This window comes from Primulina tabacum, chromosome 11 (genome assembly GCF_025594145.1).
Source record: "Primulina tabacum isolate GXHZ01 chromosome 11, ASM2559414v2, whole genome shotgun sequence".
Lineage (NCBI taxonomy): Eukaryota > Viridiplantae > Streptophyta > Magnoliopsida > Lamiales > Gesneriaceae > Primulina > Primulina tabacum.
The window spans coordinates 39606987-39619638 of NC_134560.1; the positions used below are offsets into that span (position 1 = coordinate 39606987).

Below are 12652 nucleotides of genomic sequence, written 5' to 3' on the forward strand. Positions count from 1 at the left end.
TTTTTTTTTGCTATCTTGTTTGTTCTAGTCCTGCTTTTCAAAATGCACGGCCGGTAATCATGTTCACATTGGAGGGAGAAAATGTATATATATATATATATATATATATATCCAGGAAAAAGACCAAAACTTTGAAAAATAATTTAAAATAAAATGAAGTGTAGAACAAGTAGTCTAATCATATCTGCAACAATATAATTGATTAGAAAAATAATCTTATTATCAATAACCTAATTTAGTTTGAAATAACTATCTTGAAAGTAGCAGGAACTTAATTGTGAGATAGAGAATTGAGAAATATATGATGTATAATTAGTTGTATGAAAATTATTAGGTACTATGTTAAATTTTTCTTACAAAAAGTTTTGTTTCATATAATTTATGTCGTACGATAAATAAATTTCTGGGTTCGCTCCTGTCTAAATTTGATAGTCGTTTACGCGGAAGAAGACATCCTGAATAGCATCATATGCAACAGTAGAGGGGACACTAATGGAAAATTGATTGATACTCCTTCGTGAAATTAATAGATAATTTGAAGTGAATGACAAGTTAAACACAGATAGAGATGGATGGTGACTCTTGCAGTAGACTGTTGATCTTACAACATCGGTCTATTATAAACCCTAATTTAATTGTTGCAAGAAAATAACGACTCCGCTTTAAGCATGAAAACCACTAAAAAAACAAACGACGGATCCATTGAAAAAATATATATCAAGATCTTGTTGATATTGTAATATCAACACGAAATGTGGATATATAAAAAGAATTAGTTATTTAACATATATGAAATAAGATAATGCCTCAGCTATTTTAATGTTGTTCTTGGTTTAATTTCATTCATCGATCTTTATCGTGTTATTAACTTTACGTAGTTGTTTGTCGGGTGATTAGCAGAAACTCTCATGTTTTGCTTATAATGAGCAATGACAAGCTAGTTTGAATGGTTCAGAAAATTATGCCAAAATAATCATACTCTCATAATCATTAATAAATCGACTAATTTGGATTGAATCATTTGAAATTATCGACAAATTCATTTATTTTCAGTTACGTTTAATAGCATTTCAAATCCACTCGATATTTGTGTAAATAATTAGAATCCATTTTTCAAATTATTGCTCAAATCGAATCATTCTATATAAATGCAACCTTAAAGTATACCCAAAAACAAATTAAAAATCTTAGACTAGATGCTTTGTTTTCAAGGAAATTAACAAATTACAGAATAATGTTTCAAGATGTCTATACTTACATTGAAAAATTACAAAATTCATCATGTAAGTTGACATGTTTTCGTTTTGGCGATATAATTTATCAAATTTAATTTGGTCTTATTAGTCCAATAACCCTGGCATGCTTTTGGTGCCAGATATATCGTGATATTGTACATTATTGATATGACATTAAATTACAAATGCAACATCGGATATTGCTACATGTATGACACTATATCAACACTTCGATAAAAAATGATTAAAAGTGAGATCAAAGTCCAAATAATTGGATTAAAGACCAAAGTCTGTTTACCTACAAGACCAAAATTGAAAATATGATACTTTATGGAACAACATCTGTAATTTTTCCATATTTATTCTACAATTTGTTTGTCTATTAACAATTTTGTTTATCTATTGTCAAATTTGTGTCTTAGTTTTATATATTTCAATGTCGACAATTTACCTCCTTCCTTAACTTGAAGTGATATGTGACACTACACATATGAACACCACTTTTACGTCAGGTCAGCACCACATAAAAAAATAGCCATTTTTTTTAAAAAAACAACAAAGATAACAAAGTGATATTGAAACTCGATAAAATATAGGACCAAAATCACAAAAAGATAAATATATAAGGCCAAAATCACGACCACTTTTAACAGAAAAATGGCAATATGACACTAGAAATTTGCAAAACCCAACACAAAATCTAATGATAAAATTCATAGTTTTAATGACATTTATAGTACCTTTACAACGTTAATAGATCATAATTTTATAAACCACGCATTATATATATGTGTGTGTGTCTATATATATATATATATATATATATATATATATATAAGATTCAAATCAAGAAGCTCACTCAGTTAAGTGCTCATAAATTTGCTTGGTCTATAATTAGTAAATATTGAGATATATATATATACAACCAATTAAGGGCATAAGTGTCATCTTATAGTCCAATTATTTGTTCAATTAGTAGCCTAATCAAATGGGGTACCAAGCAATGGTCAAGGAGTACATATCGTGTCCAATAAAATCAAAGTTGGGTGAGAGCTTCAAAGTTACACTTTTTATTTCTCACATTTATAATCAAATTCTTCTTCTTCTTCTTCACCTCATACAAGCTAAACAAATCTTAGAGTAATTAGCATATTCCCTCGTGTTATTCTATGTGTTTCCATACAATATTATTCATCATAATGAATAATTACATGAAAAGCTTCATGCAAGTTAAGAAATATTTATTGTTCTAGCTATTTTCTTGCACCACAATTTAATAAATCAACCATCCCAAAACCCTAGTGAAAAGCCAATTATAAATCTCTATTCTTCTTGTTTTTATGACCCTTTTTCTCCCCCTCAATTCTTGAATCATTTAAGGGGGCATAACTGAGTGAGGAATTTTTCTTCAGAAAAAGTTTGAAATCTTCTCATTTTTCTAACACAATTTTGACTTCGTAATTAGGGTTTTCTCGATCCATCTCAAATAACATTTATTGGGAGTATTAGGTTAGGAAAGACTAGATCAAGGCAAGAGAATGGAAGGAGGAGAAGCTAAACTGGATAAGCTGCCCCCAGGGTTTCGATTTCATCCGACCGATGAAGAGCTAATCACGTATTATCTGATTAACAAAATTTCAGATGCAAATTTCACAGAAAGAGCTATTGGAGACGTCGATCTTAACAAGTGCGAGCCATGGGACCTTCCAGGTACTAATTTCTCTTTTAGCTAAAAAAATCTTTCCTACTTTATTTGTAGTTAAGAGCTGTTTGAAAACAAGCATAAATTTCCTTTTCAAATATGTCTAGGGTTTAGGGTCACGGATTTAGGGATTGTGAGAATATATACTAGCAATCTACGTGCTCGAATCGTCCACATGGGTAGATTTTTTAAATCTAACCAATTGTTTTTATGATTCTTTAGTGATTATGATTAAAAATTAAGCATAACTATAAATTCACAAGTTTAAATAAGGTTAGATTAACATGATGAGACTTTGAGAATTTGGAAATGAAATGAGCAACAAATGTATTAAAATGGGATTTTATGGTAATTTTTATTAACAACGGGAGATTAATGTATTATTATATTGTTTATTCACTTAAAATTACCAAAAGTATTTTCTCTTGGGGATTCATGTGTTATAATATAGTATTATGTATTATATACATCTCCATGGTGATAGTGTTATACATGATTTTTGAAATTTTCTTTCTGAAACATTTCTTGAAATTTAGCTATTTTCAATTAATAGCAAAATTCTTTCAGAAATTAAAATTCAATAGGTATTGCGAGATCATGTAGATGAAGATCATTTGAACTCTGATTTTTTTTTTACTAAAATTTCTATGTTCAATATTATGTATCGAAAAGGAAAATTTCTAAATAGATAAAAGGGTAAAATTTTAAATGAACACAATTTACAAGTCTCAAGCAATAGTTTTAATTTCTTATGCGATTTTTATGCACCAATAATTTAAATTTAAAGATTTCTAAACATTAACACAAACAACTCCATGAACATACGAAAATTTTATATTTAATCTCTTCCCACGCACGCACGCACGCACGCACGTAATAGTTTCTTGATCATGATATAAATATGTTTTATATATCAATAAATATAATGCAGCTAAGGCAAAAATGGGAGAAAAAGAGTGGTATTTCTTTAGCCTCAGGGACAGGAAATACCCAACGGGGGTGAGGACGAATCGAGCCACAAACACTGGATATTGGAAAACCACAGGAAAAGATAAAGAGATATACAACAGCAGCACCGCCGAGCAAGTTGGGATGAAGAAAACATTGGTGTTTTACAAAGGAAGAGCTCCCAGAGGAGAAAAATCCAATTGGGTTATGCACGAATATCGCATTCATTCTAAATCTGCCTATAGAACCAGCAAGGTATATACTTACGAAATGCACTTAGCTTATGTATGATATGCATTGAAAATTAAATGTTTGATGATTATTAGATTGTTGCTTTCCTTAATTATAATATATGATTTCTTTAACTTTTGTAAATTGAATGAAAATCCCTTCTGCCAACATCTTATACATGCTTGCTAAATTATTTAAAAAAAGGGTCAAGAAGCTTGTAATAAGTTTGAGTAAATTCATCTTTGTTAGTGGCCATATTTTGATTTTATACCATGTTAACTTTTTTTTATATATAGTTTTTATTGTATACTTCTGTTTAAGTATTATGTATGTAATTTAACATTTTTTTACATTATTTTAAATTTTTAGATGAAGGGACAAACTAGCACAGATTATGAACTAAACTCTCATTTTCTAACATAGGGATACAATTCAATTTGATTTTTCCAGCAGGATGAATGGGTGGTTTGCAGAGTGTTTCAAAAGAGTATAGGTGGGAAAAAGTACCCTTCAAACCAGCCAAGGGGGGTCAACCCTTTCACCTACAATCTTGATCAAATACCTCAAAATCCCAATATTATTCACCACCCACAGATCATGCACCCTCAAAACTTCCAGTTCCCCTCAAGAAACTACATGACTCCGGCAGAACTACAAGAAGTTCTCATGCGGGCAAGCGGTGTCGGTGGCTCTGGCTCAAGTAACAACATGATCAACATGCCAATAATCGCGCCACAGATGAATTATGGCGGCGGCGGCGGTTGTTTCACTATATCAGGCCTGAACTTGAATCTTGGTGGGGGACCTGCCTCGGCACAGCCACCGTTGAGGCCAATGCCGCAACCTATGCTGCCGGGGATGAATAATCAGGATTTGGGTTCATCTATGATGAATGAGGGGTATGGAGGAGAAAACAGATATATGGGTATGGAGAATTGTGGTGATTTAGAGAACTACTGGTCTGGTTACTGATGCCAGGACCAAAGGAGAGAATTTCAAGTTGGCTTGTGAAATTGGAGACAAATGTATCAAAAAAATAATTGCTTAGAAGGCAGTAATTTGGAATAGTTTTTAGTGTTGTTTGTTTTGACTTGTTTGCATGTTGTTGAGATTAAACCCTAGCTAGCTAGCTAGTTTTTTCAAAGTGTTTGGCAAGAATATATATGAAGTGTTCAAAAGGATCATTTCACTACGTTTTTCTTGCTGTTGTTAGAATGATCTCATGTACTCCATGCAGACGCGTGCTTGCGTTGCTTCTTCGCATTTTACCGTATATTAAAACTCAAAATATGCAAACTTACGGGACGAATCTGATTGATTAAAATTAATAAATATTAGGCGTATATATGTGCATGCTGCAGGGAGAAACATAAGAAAATCTATATCTACGAGTTCTCATCTCATTTTGAGTGAAGCGTGCACGCACGCATATAAATAATTTCTCAACTATATATACGTAATCATATCTTTTAGCCCATATTTAATAAATATATGCAAGATAAGGCAAAATGGGGAAGAAAAGATCGGTGTGTCTTCAGCCTCTGGGACAGAAAAAAGCCGACGGCGGTGAGGATAAATCGAGCGACCAACACCGGATACTGTAAAATCACATAGGGATAAAAGTCAAAATGGTCCTGTAATTTTATCCATTTTATATTTTGGTTCTATAAATATTCAATTTTGAGTTTTGATCCTGTAAGCTAAGTTATATTTTGGTTTTTATTTTTTTATTTTTGTTGAGTGCTGTGTGACATTGAATAGTTTACATTTCTCGGTGCTATATCATTATTTTCGGTATCACGTCAGCAATCCATGAAAAAAGATTAAAAACCAAAACATAACATAATTGACATGCTAAGACATGGTAAATATTGACACTCTATTTTGTAACAATGAAAATCCTTTTTGCGTAATTGTTAGAATTTGAGCATAATTTTTGGCCAATTAGATTTTTACATAGTTTTCGACCTTGTCGCTAGTCTACCTAAACAGACCTTTTCTGATTAATATTGGGCTTTTCCGACAAGCCTTTGACGATTTGGGCCTGGATGAATTTCATATATAACCCCTAACGAAAACGGCCCATTTAACTCCACTCCAACAGAGTTCACCTTAACCTTAAAATGTCTTCCGAAGGAAGGAAAAAAAAAAAAAAAAAGTCTTCCGAAGAGCCATCCCCAGTCATCAGCGAGGAATTTTCTGCTTGGAAGGTTGCACCTATTGTGTTTCAATGAGCTGGTCCAATTTGTTCCAGTTGTGTATATTGAGATTTTCTGTTTGGTAGTTTTTCCTTTTTGTATGATCTATTATATAAGTTTTTAGTGTTATGTCTAGATGGTCATTTTAATCTCGGGGAAGCCTTTTTTTTCTAACATTTTTCCTCATCATTTATATTTTTGTCGACATTTGATGCATGATTGCTAAATTGAACACTACAATCCTATTGCTAACTGACTAATAGTGTTGTTCCATGGGTTTGTGCAGATATTTAGACAGTTCCTATTGTCTGAAGGTTTTGTTGGGATCCACACGCCAAAGTTGATTGCAGGTTCTAGTGAAGGTGGTTCGGCTGTTTTTAGATTGAATTACAAAGGAACACCTGCATGTCTGGCACAATCACCCCAGCTTCATAAACAAATGCCCATTTGTAGTGATTTTGGCAGAGTATTTGAGATCGGTCCAGTATTCAGAGCAGAGGACTCTTTTACACACAGACATTTATGTGAATTTACTGGTCTTGATGTTGAAATGGAGATTAAGGAGCACTATTCAGAAGTATGTATTGTATTCTATTGTAGTGTATTATAGAGTGTTAGAACTTTTTGAATATGACTTTGTGGATGATGGCCTGAGTTTATATCTGCAGGTAATGGATATTGTCGATCGTTTATTTGTGGCGATGTTTGATTGTTTGAACGAGCATTGTTCAAAAGAGCTCGAAGCCATTAATAAACAATACCCTTTTGAGAAGCTGAAGGTACACTATATTGATTATACACTGTTGTAATGTTGTTTGATCCCAACAATGACTATGTTAATTATATGCTGTTGTAATATTGTTTGATCCCAACAATTTTATCATGTTATGACATAGTGCACAATAATTTTGGAGGAATAAAATAGTTGTTACACCCAAACAATGATTTAGATATATATTTCTCTTCTGACAAGCATATTTTCCAAGTTTTGTGTTAATACTTGTTGTTAAATTTATTGACCATGCAGTACTTGCGAAATACTTTACGTCTCACCTTTGAAGAGGGGGTCCAATTGCTGAAGGTAAGAGGAGAAACCGACATTTATCTTGTTCCAAAGAGTTTGTGCCCACATTTATTAATGAAAGGTAATTTGTGTCTGGTAGTAGGAAAACATCAAGTCAAATGATTTTTCGAGAAAATAGTTTTTTGTGTTTTAGTTTCTTGAATACCTAATATGGATTGCAATCTTATGGTTCAAATCTTGAAATTTTACCATCACTTGATGACGTCAAATCTTAAATTTGATGCTGGAATAACTGTTGAATCTTGTTGCGAGCAAATCGCTGCCATTATTTCTATATTCATGGCAAAATAACTATATTGTGCAAGAGCTTGTGTTTGGTCACAACTCACATGGGTTTTGATATCTTTTTCACTGATTGTAAAGGTTGTGCATTGTATTCTTAATTTTGGAATACCATTTATGTTGATTGTACCAACACGCACTTGCGTAAATGTACTGTTTACTAGTGTCTTGTTCTTCTGGTTTCTGTTCTATGCTGGTTACTGCCTTTGAGGCTTTGAATCTTTGCCTCACATTTTACAGAATTTGAATTAATTAGGAAGCAGGTTCTTATAATTCTCACGTGTTTTCGCTTATGCAGGAGGCTGGAGTCGAAATTGATCCTCTTGGTGATCTTAACTCAGAATCAGAGAGAGAACTTGGCCAGCTTGTTCTGGAGAAGTATGCTGGTTTTTGCCTTCATTTTACTTCTTCGTTCTGATCTGACCATACTGAACGTGCTGCTGATAGATAATGATTCACGAAAGTGGAAAATTCTACAGATACCATAATCATCGCAGGGTGTGAAACCATTTTGTTTTCATTTCATCTCGCATGTTCCTCTTATATTCTTTGACCATTTCTTCCTCGTTTCACTTTTATTTACCCTTCTGACTGTAGCTATGGCACTGAGTGCTACATACTTCACTGTTATCCTCTGTCTGTTCGACCATTCTATATGATGCCATGTTATGATGATCCGAGTTATAGTAACTCATTCGATGTTTTCATTCGAGGTAAATCTAGTTCCATTTCGAGTACTTTAGTGAAGGGAAATCGTATCAAAACTGCTAAACGCTGAAATGCTGAAATACTGATGATAAATTTGTCAGTTGCTTCCAAAATTAAATTTTCAGTATCTCTCAACTGTTTCCATGATATTTGGTTTAAAAGAAGTTGCCGTAAATGCTGAATTTGTGGATAGAAGCACAATACCCTGCCAACCTCTCGGGAGAAGCTGCTCATACTCCATGCTATGGTCTAAGCTCATCGTTGTTGAGATGTGGTCTCTTTCCAATGTCTTCACTCTTATTTTACCCTCTCAGGCGAAGAAATAATATCAGGAGCTCAGCCGTGTCCATGTGCCTGAGTATTTGTCTGAACGCGCGCAAGCATGTGGAATTGATGTCAAGACGATATCAACATACATCGACTCCTTCAGGTACTTAAAAAAACTGAAGTTATATGCTCGAGTCCAAGTCATATTGGCTGTGCGCGGGGTAGGACTTTCTCGGGGGGCAAAGTTTACTACTTTATAAAAAGCTTATATAGAATTGAAATGGTTTTATATTAGGGGGCGAATAGCCCCTTCTTGTTTCCTACTGGATCACCTCTCTTGACGAGTCTTAATTTATTTTTATTTTCAAAAATTGAGATGGTTTTCATCATGTCATATTCATCGTAGGTATGGAGCACCACCTCATGGTGGATTTGGAGTCGGTTTGGAGCGTGTGGTGATGCTGTTCTGTGCACACTTAACAACATCCGAAAGACGTCACTTTTCCCTCGCGACCCTCAAAGGATTGCTCCGTGATTCTTGTATGTTATTCTATTAGTTTCATATTCATCTTCCATGTTTCCTCGTTTTCCCATTGCTAATACATTTATGGAAATCAACATTGTCTTCATATATTTATTCAACTGGTTTTTTTTGACAATAGGAAAAAAATTGGATATTCGTATATCAATGAGTATTTTCCTAAATGATTTTGAAAAAAAAGGATTCGATGTTGAAGATGATACCAAAAAAGTACCAACACTTGTAATTGACAGTTTCAAACGAATATATAAAAGTTAAAATAGATAGAATATCTATACAAAATGAGATGTTAAAAACAACCTAAATCTCTCTCTAGAGATGTCAATGGGCGGATATGGGGCGGGTTTGGCTAAACCCAAGATCCTCTCCATGAAAAAAACTTTGACTCATTACGCGCTTCCACCTTGGTTAAATATTCTTCGGACCCACCTCACCTCGAATACGAAACGGGGTCGAGTAGACCCGTGAGCCCCGTGAGACCCGAATTTTTTTAAAATAGTAATCTTTTATCTCACATGATTGAAATATGAAAAAGACAAGCATCTAAACACAACATTGTGGAAAATTAATTCATGTCTTCGACAACATTTAATAATAACAAACAAAGTATTTTCACGACATAAAGAATTACATAAAAAAAGAGTTACTAGCGCTCCAAAAAAATCTTGACATCCCCAAAAATAAGTCATAACATCATTTAAATAGATCAATATAAAATCAGCGAGTAGACAATATTTCAGACACATTCTTCGGGATCATTTTCCTCTTCATCAAGAATGGTGGGACAAGTTGGTAAACTACTTGAAGAATTAACTACAAAATTAAATAGATAAAGTACATTGAAAAAATAAAATTGTAATTTCAAATTGTAAAAAAAATGTAATTTAAAAAGATAAAGTACAGTAAAAAAATTAAAATGAAAGTACAATAACAAAATAAAACTGTGATTTATTTACCTTTCACCTCACCCCACAACCATCTTCGCGTGCACATCAATATGTCTCCAAAGTCGTTGGATTAAGTCTACAAAGATGAGGACCAACTATTCTTCCACTATTGCTAAAAGTAGATTTAAATGCAACAGTTGACATATGAATAACTAAGATCGTTATGGTTGATGTGAGCTACTAAAAAAATGAAAATTAATAAAACTAAAACCCTAGAGCATTTATATCCACATATATGGGGTGGGTATGGGGCGAGTTTTATAGAACCCATGACCCGCCCCATATCCGGACGGGTCTGAAAAGTTGGACCCGAGACCCGTCCTATGACTCATTTAGTATGCCCAAACCCACCCCATACACGCGGGTCCATTTACCCTGACCCATTGACATCCCTGTATCTCTCCACTGTCATTTGAATATTATTTTAAGAAATTGGTTAGAGGATTCACCTTTCATGTATAAAAAAATCTAAAATAACAACAGAGATGATCTTTTCTCAAGGCTGTATGTTTTTAACTACAGATATAATTTTTATAGCATTTTCATCTCTTATACTACTGTCTAGGATAAGAATTTGATGAGATTTTGTGTGTTAATTTCAACCGTGTTCATTGGCTAATTGGAGAATGATATATGCTAAAGAAACTCTGTTGCATCGGAAATTTGAAATTTTTTTAATTTTTATGTGTGCGGAAAGTTCAGTTTTCAATGTATTGATTTTATTCTTAATGAAAGTTGTACATTTTAATGTTCTGATTTCACTATTGAAGAAAAATTTAGCAGATTTTAAAAAATATGTATGATCTGAATATTTAAACCGAATTCCGATCCATTCGTATAGGTTATGTTATCAAATGAGGTTATGAAGCCATTCCGTCTACAAATATTTGTGGTGAAAAACTAAACTAATTTATGTCTAATGTGCAAACAGATAACAATTTTTTTCATTTTTTTATCAAAATTGGTTCGAGAATTTCATCCATTTTCCTTTTTTTTTGTGATGTTCTTGCATTTCCTCTATATTTCTTTCACTTTTTTCCTTGCCGCTTCAATAAAGATTAAATATTTAATTATGAAAATGAAGTCATTTGATTCTGTTGTTTTTCAGTCGAATTACCAGAAAATCGGGTATAGAATGTTATTTTTAAGGCTGATTATTTGATTTATTTGTTGTAATTTATGAATTAGTTGAAATAATCAATTTATTCAATATTTACGAAATAAAATTTATGGTAGTCATGGTTTCTATATTTTTTTTGTTGGGAAAAAATTTTGAAAACAAAATTACGTTAGAATGGTTAATTGGATGGGTTTAGGAAAATAAAACGACTTATTAGTATAAAAAAACGTTACACTTCAAACATATTTAGATTTTCAACCTCATTTAAAACTGATGCAAACTCAAACAAACTTCTTTAAATATTAACGCAATTTGATAAATATATTTTTAATCAATATTTTCTCACGTGTGTTGCATATGCACCTCTTCTAGTGTGTGTGTGTGTGTGTGTGTGTCTATATATATATATATATATATATATATAGTGTGTGTGTGTGTAAAAATGTTCAACTTTGATGGGATTAATTTAAATTTTTAAAAGAAAATTTCAAGTAGAATAATGTGCCACGTGTTGAAGAATTTATTGGGAAGATTGGTAACAATAATGTAGTAGAGTGACTTTAGATCGTTTCGATATGAATTTATTGTGTTAAAGCTTAAAAAACAATAATAAAGATAAAATGAGGGTTATTTTCTCTTAAACTTAAATCCTAAGAACGTAGAAATTTAAAGTCTTAACAAATAAACTAATAATAACAAGTTTGGTTATTAAAACACGATATTTATTGTATTTGTTTTTTTTAATTTTACATTTATTTATATAATAAAATTATGTTATAGTGCAATAATTATCCATGCTGGAGAGCAATCGAACTGTGGTGTTTGAGCTGTTGTTCTATTTAAAATATTGGAGTTGCACCATTACCACCAACTATAACTTTTAGTAAATTGACAATCACTCGATCCTATAATTAGTATAAGAACAAGGTCACGGGTTCGATTCTTGTATAATTATTTAATATTTTTTATTAATATTATTAGTATTATGATTTATTTATTATTGTTATTATTTATAATAGTATTGATAAAAATATTATTATTATTATTAAGATATAGGTTTAGATTAGTTAAACTAAAATATCATATATTGTGAAGATCAGTTAATCTAAATATTGTTAATTATCAATTAATCATTAATTAAATTAAATCTATAGCGGAAAATGATTTAAAAATACTTTAAAACAAATCTTTGACATATAAAAATCTCTGTATGGCCTTCCCCTAAGTATGACATACCAAAAATTTAAAGTACCTTTAAAAACAAAAATAACTCAAGGACAAGGATGTTGTATTCATAAGCATTCACATGCAAGTGTCGGCCATGCACGAACCAACAATCCACAAAAATTAGTACAAATAAGCCGACAAGGCTCCAAAAAAAAAACAAAA

General features: G+C 32.1%; 2 protein-coding genes across 3 annotated transcripts; both read left to right on the forward strand.

Moving 5' to 3' along the window:
- The first annotated feature begins 2254 nt into the window (after positions 1-2254).
- On the forward strand, positions 2255-5300 carry LOC142519510 (NAC domain-containing protein 92-like). 2 transcript variants are annotated; one of them, XM_075622548.1, is made up of 3 exons: positions 2255-2945; positions 3869-4140; positions 4570-5300. In XM_075622548.1, the coding sequence occupies exons 1-3, from the start codon at positions 2774-2776 to the stop codon at positions 5086-5088; spliced, it is 963 nt and encodes a 320-aa protein (XP_075478663.1). In that variant the 5' UTR covers positions 2255-2773; the 3' UTR covers positions 5089-5300. The 2 variants fall into 2 exon arrangements, with proteins under 2 accessions (XP_075478663.1, XP_075478662.1); XM_075622547.1 differs by having other exon boundaries at positions 2259-2945; positions 4567-5300.
- Positions 5301-6239: 939 nt separating this feature from the next.
- LOC142519874 (aspartate--tRNA ligase 2, cytoplasmic-like) lies at positions 6240-9283 on the forward strand. The gene is given in 10 exon segments (XM_075622889.1): positions 6240-6326; positions 6601-6891; positions 6983-7093; positions 7342-7395; positions 7979-8058; positions 8278-8393; positions 8703-8728; positions 8730-8818; positions 9062-9128; positions 9131-9283. Coding segments are annotated over 10 exon segments (981 nt in total). The 3' UTR covers positions 9191-9283.
- The last annotated feature ends 3369 nt before the right edge of the window (positions 9284-12652 follow it).